This window comes from Diceros bicornis, chromosome 40, assembly GCF_020826845.1.
Source record: "Diceros bicornis minor isolate mBicDic1 chromosome 40, mDicBic1.mat.cur, whole genome shotgun sequence".
Lineage (NCBI taxonomy): Eukaryota > Metazoa > Chordata > Mammalia > Perissodactyla > Rhinocerotidae > Diceros > Diceros bicornis.
In genome coordinates, this window is record NC_080779.1 from 4,426,987 (window position 1) to 4,444,868 (window position 17,882).

At 45.9% G+C, this 17,882-nt stretch overlaps 1 protein-coding gene across 1 annotated transcript in view; it reads right to left on the reverse strand.

Annotated features, from left to right (window-relative positions):
• SH3RF3 (SH3 domain containing ring finger 3) overlaps positions 1-17,882 on the reverse strand; it is a 388,315-nt gene that overhangs the window by 67,201 nt on the left and 303,232 nt on the right. Inside the window, 2 exon segments of the mRNA XM_058534325.1 lie at positions 11,870-12,123; positions 14,311-14,481. Of these exon segments, the coding sequence (XP_058390308.1) occupies positions 11,870-12,123; positions 14,311-14,481 (425 nt within the window).

Sequence of the window (17,882 nt, forward strand, 5' to 3'; positions counted from 1 at the left end):
AGTGCTTCATAAACTTTTTGAATGAATGAACCAGTCTTTGAGAAAAGAGAATGTCAGCTACAACATCTCTGCAGACTTCACAGAACTGAACGACCGGGGAAGACACACATACCCAGGAGAAAGAGAAGCATGACTCCTGGCACTGGCTGGTGGAAGAATTTGGGGTTCCAGTGGCCTTCAGTAGGTTTGATCCTCCATTTCACCCACCCTGTGTCACCCAACCTTGTGCTGACCTAGCCTACAACCCGCTCGTGATCCTACTAGTTAGCAATGCCAAAGAATCTTCTTGACAGATGCAGGCTGTCTGAGAAAATGCTATGACTGCCCAGTCTCTGGTCCCCCTTTCCTCTCCTCTGTAAACCTTCAGCATGCTTCAGTAACTCTGGTCCCTGATCCCATGAGCCCTCACTCAGTCCACTGTTCTATCTCCAGGACCTAGAAACTTTCCTGGCACCCAGTGGGTGCTTTATAATGAGTAGTTAAATGAATAAATGACTTACTTTATCATCAATTTTGTCCCCTCCTTATTCCCAAGTCTATCACTTCCCACTTCATGGATGAAATGAACACTGGCAACTCCCACAACTTCAGGCCAACCTCTCTCTCAACTCATCCACATCCAGACCCACCCTCCCTCCGGTCTGCAGGATATAGGATCTCACCAGTTAACCCCTTCACCTTCATCTCAATCCTTTCCCCTGGCTCATCCCCTTCTCTCCTGCATTCAACTCCTCTATTGGCTTTCCTCCATGGTTTACTAACCAAGTCAAGTCTCTCCCAGGTAAACAACAGGCCTCCTCCTCTACTCTGTGTTCCTCTAGCTAGTACCTGCTTTTCTTTCTGCTTAATATTCTTGAAAGTGTCTACACTGGCTCTTTCTTACTTTTCACTCACTTCTCTGTATGACCTATATTTGCTTTCCTGGCAGTTTTCATCTTGGCTCTGTGTTCTGGATAAATTCCTTTGTATGGCTTTCCAGTGTCACGAATTCCATCCTCAACTCTGTCCAATATAGAGTTTATGTCACCCATGGAGGATCTGTATTTAAATAAATATATTTTTCTCTTTCCAAAACTTCAAGTTGGTTCTTTTTTATATCCAGCGGTTTCTGACTCATAGCTATCTATCTGTTATTTTTTTCTTCATAAGACCCTGATTTTCTTTCTTTTCTTAGGGGGTGGTGGGTGTTATTCTTTCTTCTTCCTCTTAGAGATCTTAAATATACTGATAGCAAAGGCTTTTTCAGATCTCTCTCATTTCCCTCCCATTTCTTCACTTTATTGCTCTCTTTTATGTGTTAGTTCTCCCCCTGTGCTCTGAGATTTTAGTGTGCAAGCTCATCTTGGGTGTAAGTGTCTTACTGCTGTGGTTTCCTCTCCTTGCTCACCTCTCCGGGTCTGGCAGTTCTATCACTGCTTCTGCATGGCTCTCTCGGACCTCCTCGTAGAACCAGGTGTAGGAGGACGGTTTGAGCTCCAGTCCTGCAGGGATGGTGCAGATCTAGTTCTCAGGCCAGAGCCAAACTCAGCTCTGTGCCCAGGTGGGACTCTCTATTCCCTCCCAGACCCAGGCAGTGGCTCAGCACTGACCATTCCCCAGGAAGAGGCTGCAGCTCTTTGAACCAGTGCACTTGACACTCACCAGGGTCTTCCTGTCCATATCTTCCTGCAGGAGTTGAAAGTCAGCCAATACCACCTGCTTTTGATCCTGGAGCCTGGTAGGCCAGCACTTCAACCCCACTTGCTATTGTGTGTTCCATTTTGTTTAGATCCATAGAGTTGACGTTTAAAAAATTTAAAAACAAACCTCTCTGTGTTGAGGACAGAGAAAGTAGGGGATTTCTACATAAGCTCACTCTTCCATACTGTCCAGGAATTCTTCATTCACCTCTTGGTCTACTGAAACATGGTGTCTCATCCCCTCATTCTATCAAATATTATCTGGACAAGATCAACTATGACTCCACCTGTCACCAAATTTAATGGACACTTTTCTGTGTTCAGAAAAAGTATCTGTTAATCTAGTTGTTTATCTTGACACCAGTATCACACTGACTTGATTACTGTAGCTTTATAACATGTCTTGAAATCAGTGTTAGCCTTCCAACTTTGTTGTTCTTTTCAAGGTTGTTTTTGGCTATTCTAGGTCCTTTGCATGCTATGTGAATTTGAGAACCAGATGTTAATTTCTACAAAAAAGTTGGGTGGGATCTTCATTGGTATTCTATTGAATCTATAGGTCAATTTTCAGAGAATAAACACCTTAACAATATTGTCTTATCACTCATGAAAAAAGTATAACCATCTACTTATTTAAGTCTTCTTCAATTCTCCTAGCAATATTTTGTTTAGTTTTCAGTGTGCAGGTCTTCCTCATCTTTGGTTAGACTTATTCCTAAGTCATTTATATTTTTTGATGTTATTAAAATTGGCATCTTTTTTAAAAATGTCAATTTCCAATTATTCATTGCTAATATGTAAAAATACAATTGATTTTTGCATATTGATATTGTATCTTGCAACCTTGCTGAACTCATTTACTAGCTCTAAAAAAAGCTTTGTGTGTGTGTGTGTGTGTGTGTGCGTGGATTCCTTAGGGTTTTCTATATACAAGATCACGTCATCTACAAATAGAGATAGTTTTACTCCCTCATCTCCAATCTGCATGCTTTTTATTTCTTTTTCTTAACTAACTGCTCTGGCTAGAACTTACAGTACAATATTGAACAGAAGTGGCAAGAGTGGACACCCTTGTCTTGATCCTGATCTCAGGGGGTAAGCTTTCAGTCTTTGACCATTAAGTCTGATGTTAGCTGTGGGTTTTCACAGATGCCCTTTATCAGGTTGAAGAAGTTCACTTCTATTTTCTCATTTTCTGAGAATTTTTATCAGGAATGTATGTTGAATTTTGTCAAAAATTTTTTTCACATCTATTGAACTGATCATATTATTTTCATTTTTTAGTTTGTTAATACAGTGAATTATCTTGATTGTCAAATGTTAATCAGACCCGGAATTCCTGAGATAAACTCTACTTGGTCATGATGTATTATCCTTTTGATTTATTGCTGTATTTGATTTGCCAAAATTTTGTTTAGAATTTTTACATTTATGTTTATGAGTGATATCAGTCTGTAGTTTTATTTTCTTTTTAATGTCTTTGTCTGGTTTTGGTATGAGGGTAATGCTGGTCTTATAGAGAGAGTGAGACAATATTCTCCCTTCTTTTCAATTTTCTGGAAAAGTTTCCATAGAATTGTTATAATTTCTTCCTTAACCATTAGGTATAATTCACCAAGGAAGCCACTTAGGCCTGGAGTTTTCTTTGTGAAAGGTTTTTAAGTAACTCAATTTCTCTAAGGGATGTAGGCGTATTCAGGTTATTTACTTCTTATGAAGTTTATAAATTTGTATATTTCAAGAAATTTATCCATTTTATCTAATTTGTTGAGTTTATTGGCATAAGATTTTTTATAATGATCCCTTATTATCCTGTAGAATCTGGAGTGACGTCACTTCTATTATCACTGGTATTGAAAAGTTTTGTATTCTCTCTTTATTCTTTATTCCTCTGGCTAGAGGTTTATCAATTTTATTATTGATTTTTTTCAATGAACCAAATTTTGGTCTCATTGATCTTCTCTATTGTCTTTCTGCTTTCTATTCCACTGATTTCTGCACTGATTTTTTCTACTTCCTTTGTGGCTCCTTTGTTCTTTCTATTCTAGTTTCTTAAAGTGAAACTGAGGTAATTGATTTGAGATCTTTCTTTCTTTTTGTAATATAGATGTTTAGTGCTATAAATTTCCTCTTAATTACTGCTTAAGTGGCATCCTACAAATTTTGAAATGCTGTGTTTTCATTTTCATTTAGTCCAAAATGCTTTATAATATTACTTTTGCTTTCTTCTTTGATCCATGGATTATTTCGAAGTGTACCATTTAGTTTTTAAATATTTGGGGATACTTTTGTGTTATTAATTTCTAATTCAACTCTAATGTAGTCTGTGTGACCTGAATCCTTTAAAATTTATTGAGATTTATATATTATGACCCAGAATATGGTCTCTCTTGCGTAAATGTTCTGTGTGCATGTGAAAAGAACATGTAATTTGCTCTTGTTGGGTGAAGTACTCCAAAAACGTCAATTAAGTCAAGTTGGTTATAGTATTGTTCTAATGTTCTATATTCTTAGCAATATTCTGTCTACTTGCTCTCTAAGTTATAGAGAAAAGCATTAAAATCTCTGACTACAATTGTGGATTTGTGTATCTATCTCTCCTTGTAACTCTATCAATAACTGCTTATATACTTTGAAGCTCTGTTATTCAAGGCATAAATATTTAGTCCTCTTGATGAACTGACCCCCTTAATCATTATGAAATTGCCTTTTTTATTAATAATAATATTCTTTGTTCTGAATTCTACTCTGTCTGTGATTACTACAACCACTACAGATTTCTTTTGATTAGTAAGCATGGTACAGTCTATCCTCATTATTCACAGATTCCATATTTGCAAATTTACCTACTAGCTAAAATTGATTTGTAACCCAAAATCAGTACTTACAGTGCCTTTGTGGTCATTCTCAGACATGCGCAGATTAGCTAAAAATTTGAGTCACTGATGCATATGTTCCCAGCTGAAGTACAATAAGATGACACTCTGCTTTCTTGTTCCAGCTCATGCAGAGATGCCCAGGGCCAGAGCTGGGAGGGGGCAGGGCAGTGCAGTGCAAGAAGCTCCAGCTCTGGGGCCAGCTGGATGGGTTTGAATCCTGATTTTGTCACTGGTTAGTGGAGTGGCCTCAGGCAAGTCACTTAATACTTATGAACCTCATTTTCTCTTTTTTAAAATAAAAAAAAAGAATCTACCAGGATGAGTTGTTTCTAGTATTTAAGATTATAATCTATGTGAGATACACACACACACACACGTGCACCTATTTCACTGAGCAATAGTTCCGTATTCACTAATTCAGCGTTCATGGAAACTTTATAGAACACAACTACTGTGAATAATGAGAATCAACTGTATATCTTGTTCCAGCCTTATACTTTTAACTTATTTTCATTTTTATATACTTTATATATACTTTAATATTAAAATCTGTTTCCTGTTCACAGCATATGGTTCAGTCTTGTCTTTTTCTTGTTTTTAATAACTGACAATCTCTGCATTCTATTTGGGGTTATTAATACGATTTACATTTAACGTGATTATTTATATGTCCAGCCTTAAATTTACATTTTACCACATGTTTTCTATTTGACCCATGTATTCTTTGTCTCCTTTCCCCTCTTTTTATGCCTTCTTTTGGATTAATTGGAAGTTTTGTGATTCCACTTTATTTCCTCTGTTAGCTTATTTGCTGTTAACTCTTCATTTTCATATTTAGTGGTTGCTTACATCTTTAATTTATCATAGTCTACCTACAAATGATCCCATAACTCTTCACATATAGTATAAGAATATATTACAGTACCTTACAATATAGTATACAGTATATACTTCCATTTTTCCCCTCCCAACCTTTGTGCATTTGCTATTATACACTTTAGTTTTATATATATTTTAATTCCAAACTGTGTTGCTTTTATTTTTGTTTATATAGTCAGTTATAATTTAAAGATATCTAAATAATAAGAAAAAATTTTATATATTTACCTATGTAGTTACTATTTCTAGTGCACTTCATCCCTTTGTAAAGACCCACATTTCCATCTGGTACCATTTTATTTCTTCCTAAAGAACTTTAACACTTATGATAGTGTGGGTCTACTAATGATGAAAACTTTTAGCTTTACAATGCCTGAATAATTCTTTATTTTGCTTTCCTTTTTGAAAGATAGTTGTGCTGGCTGTAGAGTCCTAACTTGACAGATTTATTTCTTTCAGTTCTCCCCTGTCTTCTGACTTGAAGTGTTCCTGACAAGAAATCTGTCATTGTTATTTTTTTCCTACTTTATGTTCTATACAAAGTAGGATGCTTTTAAGATTTTCTTTAGCACAGATTTTGAACAATTTGATTAGATTTTGCCTTGGTGTAGTTTTCTCCATGTTTCTTGTGCTTGGGGTTCACCAACTGTCATTGATCTGTGAGTCTGCAGTTTTCATCAAATTTAGAACAATTTTGGTCATTATTTCTTCAAATAATTTTTCTCTCTCACTTCTTTCTCCTCTACTTTGGGGACTCTAATCACACGTATATTAAGCCACTTGAAGTTGTCACATTGCTCACTGATGCTCTGTTCATTTTTTAAAGCTCTCTTTTATCTCTGTATTTCATTTTTCATAGTTTCTATTACTATATATTCAAGTTCACTAATATTTTCTTCAGCAACATCTAATCCGCCATTAATTCCATCACGTATATTCTTGGTCTCATGCACTGTAGTTTTTATTTCTAGAAGTTTGATTTGGGTCTTTTAAATATCTCCATGTCCTTACTTAACATTCTAAGCACAAGGAATGCAACTATAATACGGGTTTTAATGTCTCTGTCTGCTAATTCTAATATCTGTGTCAGTGCTGGGTCAGTTTTGATTGATTTATCTCTTCATTGTTGGTCATATTTTCCTGTTCCTTTGCATGCCTAGGGTGACAGCACTGACAGCACTGATCATTTCTTTCATTCTTTCCTGGCTTTGAGTAGTTTCCTCACAGGCACATGCTGACTAGTTCTCAGTGTACCACTCAGGAGGGATGCTCTGCATCTCTGGGGTTTCCTTCTCCATGCCACAGCCCAGAACTTCTCTCCAGGCAGCATGGTGGGCCTGCCTCTTTGTTTCCCAGCTCTCACAGATCACTGTCCTTGGTTTTTAAATATCTACTGCCTTGCAAACTGTTGTTTTACATATTTGTCTGTTATTTTTCAGTTGTTTCCAGTGGGAGGGTAAATCCTGTGCTCATTACTTTATCTGAGCAGAAGTCTAGCTTTATCTTTTAGATACAAAAATATGATTGTATCTATTATTTAAAACCCTCTAATGTCTCCATTGCCCTTAAGATAAAATCTGAAATTCCTTGACATGATCCAACAGAACCTTCATGATCTGCCCCGCTTGCCTTTTCAGCTCTACCTCAAGGCCCTCATCCTCTTGCTTTCTCGTTCTTCCACACTGGCCTTATTTCAGTCCTCAAATGCATCAGTCCTCTGCAGCCTCGGCTTTTCATGTTTGCACTCTCACCTCACCCCTGCTGCATGCTAAGTTCTACCATCTTTGAGATCTAAAAGGAAATGTTGCCTCAGCGGAGAAATTGTCATCAAGACACTATACTTCTCCTTCCATACCTTTTGTCTCAGTCATATCAAACTAAATAATCTTACCCAAATAGGGGCTATGGTCTTTCTCACTGCATGCCTTTGCCCTTGCTGGTCCCTCTGATGGAACTCTTTCTCTGCTTTGTCTGCTAAGATAGTTCCTATTTGTCCTTGAAGTATCAAGGCAAATCACCTCCTCTTGAAAACTCTCCATAAACCCCTCCCTATCCCTCTGCTACTTTCCTCCCCAATCTGAACAAGATGTCTCTCCTCCATGCTCTAGTACCCTACAGATGCCTCCACCACAGTGCTTTCCAAACTCTATTTTAAGAATTGGTTTTCTTATCCTTATCTCTAATTGGGGGTAGAAATGGGGTCTATCTGGTTCTTCTCTGTATTTCCAGATCATAGCAGACTGCCTTGTGTGTATCTAGCTCTCTTGCAGTGCTTTTTTGCTGATGAATAAATGGCCATACAGGGCTCTTGCCCCTGCTAAGCACTGATATGAGGATGTGTGGACAACGGCACTTTACAGGGAGAGATCTGCCCTTGGAAAAAGGAGTTATATTAATCAAGTAGGACAAATCATATTGGACGTTATGGGCAATGCAATTAAACCTTTGTGAAACTGCCTGCCTTTGGCTCGAGATAAGAACACTGATGAAACGCCTCTCAACCGCCTGGGTTCGGGTCTGCTGAAATGGGCAATCATCGCAGTGAACAATCCATTACTTGTACTGTCAGCAGTGTTTTTTCTCTCTTGAAATGCAGAGTGAAGTGGAAAATGCTGTGGGAACTCGGTGGCATTTAACTTACTGATATGACGCTGTAGGAGCCATTCTTTAACCTGGTTGTGACAGCAATAGTGTGGGGACAGCATTAAGTTGGAATGCACTGGGGAAGCCGTTTTAACCATCCTGTGCCTCACGCTTCCAATATGTAAAATTAAACTGATGGAAGAGAATGCTTGTCACACCACAGTGGTTACTATGGTGATCGATGACTGAGACGCAATGCTGTACTGCTGCTAGCCATGCCGATTTCTTTTGATTCTGCTTGTTATTTCATGGAGGGAGAAATGACTGGCAGGTCTCATTTTCTTCTTTGAATTGAGAAAGTTGCTAGGAAGGAAATGTCATTTTACTGGCATTTTGTGCAGATAACCCAGGGCTGCCGTGCTGTGATGTTCACTCTCAGTGAGGAGCAGGGCTGCCCAAACTTTCCATGTCGTGGTGCACAAAGAAACATCTGTGTGGCATGCTGGGGTAAGTGAGTGAGATGTTTATAACCAGAAGGGACCTGGTTTGGGACGTTAGCTTCTAAAGGCCAAGGAGATCGGTATCTTGGTGTACTTCTGACCAAGTCGTGCACACCAGGAAGCTCTGCTGTGGGCTCACTGGATCACTTGGCTACTACAACGCTGTGTCCCTAGATACAGTCTGCCAAGAAGCACCATCAGGTGAACTCGCACCACGCCAGAAGCACGGCTAAGAAGAAGGTGGTGGCTGGGGCCAGAGGTCCGGCACCAGGTGATGCTGCTACAGAGCTCTTTCAGGCAAAGACAGCTCGGTCCTCCCCAGGACCCTGCAGGCCAAAGCTGAAAAGACACAGAACTCACTCTTGGCTAACTTAAATGAAAAAGATATATATGAGAGACTATTAGGTGCTTACAGAGTCTCTGGGATGGCAGAGGCAGTCTTGGAGGCTCTGCAGCCAGGGCAGTGCCAAGCCCACCCGTGAGGGTTCCTTGGTGCAGATCCCACCACAGCTGGACACGGACACTACCCAGCATGACGCCAGACACTGGGCACCAGAAGTCTACCCTGCACCCACTAATGACTGGGCATGGGACCCCAAAGTCCACCTTGCACCCACTGAGCATCGGGCACTGGACCCCAGAAGTCCACTCTGCTTCCCCTGTAAAGGTGGATGTTTTCACCACCACCTTCACCCGCAAAAGGGATCCACATGGCCTCTCATGTTTTGTCTTCTGAATGGAAGTCATATGCAGGAGGATCTGTCCCCAGAGTCTAGGTCACAAGTCTACATGGTACCTATAAGGCAGGCTGGAGGAGGAGGGTCTGCCTTCTACCATGGGGAGGCAAGATTCACACATGGGATGTGAGCCCCACGTAGGGAGGCTGTCCCAAGTCAGCCAGCGGGCCACAGTGTGACCAACACCCATGGCACCTCTCAAAGCCACATGTCATTATCTTCCCCCGTAAACCTGTCCCTTTCTGGTCTCTTCTAGGTCAGGGGATGCCATGTCATTCTCCCAGTCAACTGGTTCCAGAAACCTGGAAACTGGACTTGGTTCCTTGCTCTCCCTGAACACTTCCATCCAGCCCATCCCCAAGTCATAACTATTCTGCCCCCTAAATATCTCATTATTTTATCCCAATTCTGCAACCCCATTCACTGGGTCCAGGCCCATTGCTACCTGTCACCTGGGCACAGCAACACCCTTCTAGTGGCTCCTGGCCTCAGGCTGCTCCATGCCAACTCTTCCTCCTGCTGTGCCTGGTGATATTTGACAAAGTGTCGTCCCTCTGGCTTAAAATCCTCGGTGGGTCCCCACTGCCTTTAAGAGAGAATTCATGCCCTAGATCTTTGGTAACAATTTCTATTTACTTTTTTGACTCTTACGCATTGAGTACTCCAGTAATATTCTTATTCTCTAACAAAAGAATAAAAATAGCTAAATGTACTGATTACTAGGCAAGCCGTGCTGGATGGTCCTCACACAATGTCCTCGGAGGGAAGCGCCACTTTACAGAGGAAGAAACCGAGGCGACAGCCAGGATGCCAGCCCCAGAATTCAAACCCAGGTCTGCCTGCCTCCCGTGCTCTGCCTCAACCAGACCTCTGTTGGCTCTGTCTGTACTGAATTGCTTGCAGCTGGTTGAATAAGAACGCACTTTCTCCCACTTCTGCTGGTCTGACTATTCCTTTCCTCCTGCTTCAAATGGCGCCCTTCTTTGTTTTCCTACCTGAGTGTTACTTTGCTGCTCATTGCGGGATGGACCTCTTTGAGGAGCCTTTCCGATCCTCCCAGCCTCCATCACATCAGAGCCTCCTGCACAGCCCCACGGCCTTCCCAGCCAGATGCACTGCTTCCCTGACAACTGAGAGCAGAGACGGGTCCTGTTTTGTTAGCGGGTGTGCTAACAAATGGACCACACTCAACAACACTCAGGGTGATTTACATCACATTCAGCGTTTCCTGCAAGGGCTCAGCAATTCCTCCTGGCGCGTGTACACCTGGATTGGCATCAGCGTGGGAACATGCAGGTCACCTTCCCTAAAGAGTAATCGGGTGAGCGAGTAGACATCTAACCCCTGCCCCCCGGCCCATCAGCAGTGACTCAGGAGAAAATATAGCCCCTGCTGCGCTAACTCTTATCTCGACTTTTCACACTCGAGAAGATGCTTTCTGGAGCACTTCTAATGGGTTGTCTTCTGGTTGGCTAAATTCCAAAAAATAGCGTATTTTATTGCTCCAAAGAATTTACATGTTTTGTCCTTTAAGCCTTACTTTGAGAAGAGAGATGATTTCTGAGAGAATAAGGTTGGGCTGTGTCATTTAATGACATTCAGAGTTACATCGTCCTGTCCTGTGTTCCCTTCACTGCACAGTGACAATGTCGCTGGCTCTATGGTTTCAGAAGGTTACTGGTGTGGGCTCCCAGGAGCATCAAGTAAGTTGAGCTTACTTTATTAGCTCAGCGTTAAGCTTCCAAGAAAGATGTGTTTACCTTCTTTATGGCTTTAAGATCCACCCCATAATTTCTCTTCATCTCACACCATACTGGGAGCAAACTGGATTTTCCTTAAATTATGTCAGCCTGGCTATTGATAAAGCTGGCACAAGGGGCCAACCCGATGGCGTAGCAGTTAAGTTCGTGCTCTACTACAGCAGCGTGGGGTTTGCCGGTTCAGATCCTGGGCGCAGACCTACACACTGCTCATCAAGCCATGCTGAGGCGGTGTCCCACATACAGCAACTAGAAGGATGTACAACTATGACATACAACTATCTACTGGGGTTTTGGGGAGAAAAAAGGGGAAAAAAGGACGAAGATTGGCAACAGATGTTAGCTCAGGATCAATCTTAAAAAAAAAAAAAAAAAGCTGGCACAAAGGTGAAGGATCAACAACCTTCACTCCTCCTAGCCTCAGAGCATTTCAGAAAGGGAAGACCCTGGATCTGGGTCTCATGCCCAGCCCGGCCGGTGAGATGCAGCCTGACTGGGAAACCCTTACGGGCCCGGCACACGGCAGGCCTGTGAGGCTACCTCCCCCACCCCACTGGGGTGTCCGGAGGCACCAACGTTAACCTTACTAGTTCGCGCGGTCCTCTTGCTACGATGAAATGTATGAATATTTGTCAATTCTCTATCCACTTCAGCCGCCAGCACAGGGTAATATGATGTCAGTACATTTCCCGGAGATCAGCAGAAGTTTATGATTCTGATGAGCAAATACAACTTGCCCCACTGTGGACTGCTTGAGACCTGGGCAAAAATGTTTCTCACGATTTGTGTCCCCGAGACACTTCCTTGTCAAATTTTCTGGCAGAGTGAGGTCCCTGGGGGCCTGGTCCATACCTGTGAGGATGGTGCTCCGGGCCTGGCTGGCCGCTGGCTGTGCTGAGTGCCGCAGACAGCTGCCCGTTGGAGGAGAGGGTGCCTGGTGCTGGGCCTGGGCCTGGGGTGTGGTGAGGGGAAAGGCAGGCCTGGTGGCAGTGGCTGGGCTGCTCAGACTTCCACCACCTGGGTGGATGGTTGTGGCCATCCCTTTGGCCAGTGGAGACCCTCCAACCACATTATTCCGGGGTGGCCCAGCCCCTCCTACAGGAACCCTGAGGAAATAAAGCACAATCAAGTCAGGCAAGGGCGCAGGTTGAAACCACACCACACAGGCCACTGCTAAAGGCCTGCTTGTACCTGCTGGCTCCAAGAGATGAAGGCCATGCAGCCCAAAGTACAGATCCTAAAACAATGACAGGATCACCCCGGTAGGCAAACGATGCCCAGGGCTCAAGCTCGGCAGCAGAGCACCCTTTACAAGACCTTCACAGGGGCCGACTCTCAACATGAGAATCTAAGAGATAGTAAAGAAGCCTAAGAAACAGAGGAATGACCCCAGTCTATCAAATGTTTTGTACCAGAGCTACTGCCTGGACTAATTCTAACAAACAGCTGTGTCCCCAAACACGCCCAGGAGGAACCCCCCAAGGCTTCCACACGTCTGGCACGTGATGGGAAGTGACGGCAAGGACCGGTCTCCCTCTGGACATGGCCACCTTGTTGTTTCTGCCGGCCTCTGGGAAAAGGCACAGACAGACTGCGTCCTTCTGAGGGATGTCAGCGAACTGGCAGTTTCAGACCAGAAATAGACGCCCTTTCACCCCAGAGTTTCCAGAAGAAACCAGTTTAGAGTGTGTAAGAAATACAAGAGGAGCACAGCAACTCTGAAGCAGGCTTTAACCCTTTCGCCCTACACGTATTTGCACCACTGGAGTTCAGGGCCTTGGAAGCTTCTATGGGTTCCGTTTTGGGGGATCAAACATCTTCCATTTGTCTAAGAAGCAGGTGAACTTCCCCTTCTGTCCCCTCAGGACCTCAGTTGTGAGACAGCAGAAGCCACATGTGCCAGAGAACAGGCGCTGCCAGGCCCGCGGCTCCTGGGCCGGGTCGGAGGGCCTCACCTCCATATGGCTCGGTACCACTGGGCCGTGACTTCACTCAGGGAAGAGCCCATGTGGCACTAAGTCAGGGCTTCTGCACAATAGCCGCGAGAAGAAGGGCCTCCTGGAAAAGGAGTTGGCCGTCCAGGGACCACAGGACCATGGGGTAGTACCTTCTCTCCTTAGCCCTTAGAGCTGCCCTGAAATTCTCCTCTAGCAAGGAACTCTGTCAGCTGGCCAGCCAAAACCACGAATTTTTTTTTTTTAATTACATCTGCTACCTGTTGAACTCAATTTTACCGTAGGAAATAATTTTTAAAAACTGAAGAAAGTGGGCTCACAAATTACGGGCCTTCCCAAGAAGGCCATCAGATGAGGTGGTGAGCAAGCCCATCTCCAGGGGGGCCCCACTCTTCCTGGTGCTTTGAAAAGAGTGAGTCAGCGTAGCCACCGCTGCAAGGTCTAGGCATGAGGTTCTTTCATAGCAGTCTTGCTCCAAAAAGAGCAGAACCCAAGGGCCACAGCTTCAGTTTGTGTGGGAGTCCTGGAGTGTCAACACAGGGCTGTGCCGGGAAGGGTTCCATGAGCGAGGCTGACAGAAATCAAATCAAGCAGCTGACCCCTCATCCCAATGGAAAATTCTCAGACAACTCGGGATTACCTCTTTAGCAAAATCTTTAAAACTCGTTTTTCTATTTTATAAAAATAATATAACAGAGGCCCGCCCGGTGGCACCAGCAGTTGGGTGCGCATGCTCTGATGCGGCGGCCCGGGGTTCGCAGGTTCGGATCCCGGGCGCGCACCGACGCACCGCTTGTCAAGCCACACTTTGGCGGCGTCCCATATAAAGTGGAGGAGGATGGGCACAGATGGTAGCCCAGGGCCAGTCTTCCTCAGCAAAAAAGAGGAGGATTGGCAGATGTTAGCTCAGGGCCGATCTTCCTCACAAAAAAATAAAAATAAAAATAATATAACAGAAAATTTGTAAAACACAAGAAAGCACAAGGAGGAAAAGAAATTTTAATTACTCAAAACATAATGCTACCAGTCAATAACAACTGTTAACTTCTGGGAATATATAATTTTTCCTTTGCACATATGCACATGTGTGTGCACTATGTACAACAGGTCTATATGTGATGACACGCAGGCTGGGGGAAAGACAAGCAAAACCCAGTTCAGAAGGTGCAACGGTCGCCAGGCAGACCCCTGGTTCCAGGGGAGCTCTGAGCTCCCAGAGCCGAGCCCTGGGCAGGGGCCCTGGAAGCCTTCTGGACGGTGTGTCTGGGTGGCCCCTTCAGGCAGTGACGACAGCTGCAGGGGATGTGGGGCGTGCCCCCCCAGCAGTGATGGCCTCACCTGGAGACGGGCGTCACGTAGTTCCCCGGGAACACCCCAGAGAGCCCGGTCCTCAGGGACGCGCCCTTGAACCAGCCGTCCCGGCACTTCTCCAGGACGCGGTACATCTCGCCCTTGCGCAGCTCCAGCTCGTCGCTCTTCTGGGGCTTGTAGGCGTAGAGCGCCAGGTACCTGCAGGCAGAAGCAGGGCCGAGGATGAAGGGAGGCTGGCCGGGCGGGCAGGGCCACGTGGCATCACTTGGTCACATGTGAGCTCATCTGTGGATGAACCCAACCTGAAAAGAGTAGCTGATGCTGTGGGGCTCACACACTGCATCTGACCTACTGCTCACAATATAACCGGCGAGGCAGTGGGGGGGCACCCAGCACGGCCACAGCACATCTGCAGAACCAGGTTCTGGGAGGATGCACAGGGAGGGACAGGGCTCTTCCTGGTGATCCTACAGCCCACAATCCCTCCACAGCCCTTTGAGGGCCTGGTAGGGGGCACTCGGCACCACCTTCCATCTGACGGCTCAGTGAGGCTATGCGCCTCATCCAAGGCCCTGGGGTTGGGGCAGAACTAGATCCCTGGGGGTCAGGAATTAGGGCCCCTCCATTTTTTTTCTAAAGCCTGATGATCAAGAGAAAACTATAGGGAAAATGGAGAGTGAACTAAGCAAGTCTGGGTGGGTTTTCCCCATTTAGTCTGACCTGGCCCTGGCTTGCCCGCCTGGCTTTTCCAATCAATCTGAGCTGGAAGAGAGCTCAGAGGCCCTTTTTAAAGAAGAGTCTAGTCAGGGACTTCTTGGTTGCATTCTCCCTTGCAATATTTGTACCAGGACTAATTATTTAAATTCTACTTTTCTTTGAAGACATGCAAAGAACAAACTTAGTGTTGTAAATCCTAGCCTGGGGTTCAAAAGTTGAGCCTGGAAGTTAGCCCTTGACCTTGGGCGAGCACTCATGTGAAGTACTCGGTGGTCCTCGTCCCCAACCTCACGGGTACTTGTAAGGGCTGGGTAATCCTTGCACAGTGCTTTCCTACCTTGGGGGTCTGGGGAATGCCTGGTTTTGAACTGATGGAGAGAACTGGATCAGGCAACTATATTTGCTTACAAGATTCAGGCTGGAGAGCGGGTGGTGGCTTCAGATCAGTAGGAGACCAAAGATGGATTTTAAAGATGTGTCATCTCCTGGCTCTCCCACCAGGATGGACTACTTGAGGGACACGCTGACTCTTCCCAGGGCTGTGGCTCCTTGGGGCTCGTGCACGGCAGCATCTCTGGGGCTCTGAGGAGGCTCCCAAACCCCCCAGCTCCCTCCTGACCCTAGGAGGGCCTTCTAAGTAGGGAATCCAGAAATGGGACAGGACTCACTAGGGTTCAAGTGGAAGAGAGGAGGCCTCCTGGGTCTAGGAGGCCTAGTGAGGAATATGCCAGAACAGAATGAGAATCCTGAAGAGACTAAAGATGTCTTGGTCTTAAAATAAAGTAAAATAAGATAAAATAAAATAAAATCTGCCGCCCCTTCCAACCTCCTAATCCTACAGACCCCTTTGCCTGCACAACCTCTGCTTTTCCTCCAGGGAGGAGCCCTGTTGACCTGCTTTGTCTACAGGCTTCCCACCCTCAGCCCCTCCCCGTCGGGACATCGCAGGATGAAAGGTGGCTCACATCTCTACTTCTTTCTCTGCTTGAAAAGATAAACACTGACAACTAGGAAGGACTCTGCATTTCAGGGCGGATAAACGAAGCCGTCACCAGCGAGGACACCTCGCTTTCATGGGCGTAAAGATTCATGTTTTGACGCAGTGCCCAGGTGACAAATGAAGAGACCCGGTGGCATCTTTGTGTTTCCACATTTGATGACTCCCAGGGAGCTCTCTGATGGCGACAGAAGAATGGCTACAAATGGAAAAGTCACGTGAACACTGCCTCTATACCACAGACACTGTGTGTCCTTCTCCTATTCCGGTAGGAGAAGGAGGGGGCCCCCACAGCTCGGGCTCAGGCACAGGAAAGAGGAAAAGAGAAAAGAAGTCTGGGTCTGTGAGAGGCCTGCGACCCCATAAAAATGATGCACGACTTTTCGTGCCTGCTCTCAAGGAAACATAATTGAAGCATAAATCCTGTTTGTTTGCCTTGTTCTGTCTCTTCCTGATGTGAGAACAATCTTTTTGATTCTGTGGCCGGTGAATGCACGGCGGCCAGGAGCAGAAGGCCAAGCTGGGGTGACAGCTCCTTGGGGTGTGCGTGTGTGGAACACAGACCGCGCCAAACAGTCCCGTTCCGTCAGGGAGAGAGGAACCGTGTGCTGCCCTGCTCCCTCTGCACAGCGTGCGGACAGACACGGGCTCTCTTCCCCCGGCTTGTTAAACAAGGCTTGGGGACTGAGGTTCTGTGCCACCCACTCCTGGGGCCTGTGCGGAGCCTGGACAGCACAGAGTGGACTCTGGCCCCACCACACAGCCTGTGCTCTGCCAGCCCTGCTCCTCCACCGCCAGGCCCAGGAGGAGCTGGAGTCCCGTAGGCCTCACGCACATCCCTTCTCTGCCCTCTGGGTCACTGCCGGCCGCAGGCTGTTGAACACTTCCCTGGAAGGACTGGGCCACGGGGCCATCACTTGGTGTGCTGGAATGGCACTCTGCGGAGCTCCTGTCCACCTGAGCAGCGCCACGCACGTGTGGCCTCGGATCACAGAACACGCGACAGGGCAAGTGTTACACCTCAGGTTTCCTGCCAGCCAAGCCCCGGGGGCTGTTGTCCAGAGCTCTGCCTTACTGAAGACCCCTTTTCCAAAGGCTCCTTTCATACATGGAGGTTTCACCATGGGCCGACCTCCTCAGGGAGGGTACTAGGTTGAGAGTTTCAATTCCCTCCCCTCCCCTCTCATCTCCCCCACTTCTCACTACACTCTTGTGGGATCTGGGGAATTCTGAGCAGCTGTGACCTCTTGTGACAGATCATCCTGTCCTTAGCTAGGATCCCATCAAGAGGCAGCCACCTGCTGACTTGTGGCCACGTCTACACCCTGAGAAGGCTGAGTGCCAGTGCAGAGGGAAACCCGAGTCCAACCTGGAGGAAGGGGACCATGTAGACACGTCTCTAGCTGAGAGGACCCAGCAAACCTTGGCTCAGGGAAGCTTTACCAAGGAATATATACTGTATATTAGGGAGGGAAATGACCCAGATAGGTGGAGGGAGGAGAGGTGGGCCACAGAGGGGAGTAGACCCTGGACTTGAAAGAGCTTCTTTTAACAGAGATGCCAAACAGGCTCTTCCAGCCCCTGGAGGTGTCAAGGGTCCCTCTAAACAGGGCACGGCGGGTGGCCTAGAAAAGGGTGTCTTTGACTGGGACTTCTTTCCTGACCCCTCCACCTACCCTTCCAGCCTCTGGGACCTGGGTGACTTCAGAGGGACATCCGCACCGTCCGTCTGCCGTGTGGAGAGTGAAGCTATGGACAAGGGGACCCTGCTTCCAATCACCTGCCAAACAAGAAGCTGTCCTTGCCAGAGAGAGGACAGACCCCAGGTGACTAGTGTACACGGCTCATGTTGGCTCAGCAGCCCACGGACTGGGGCCTGCACCAC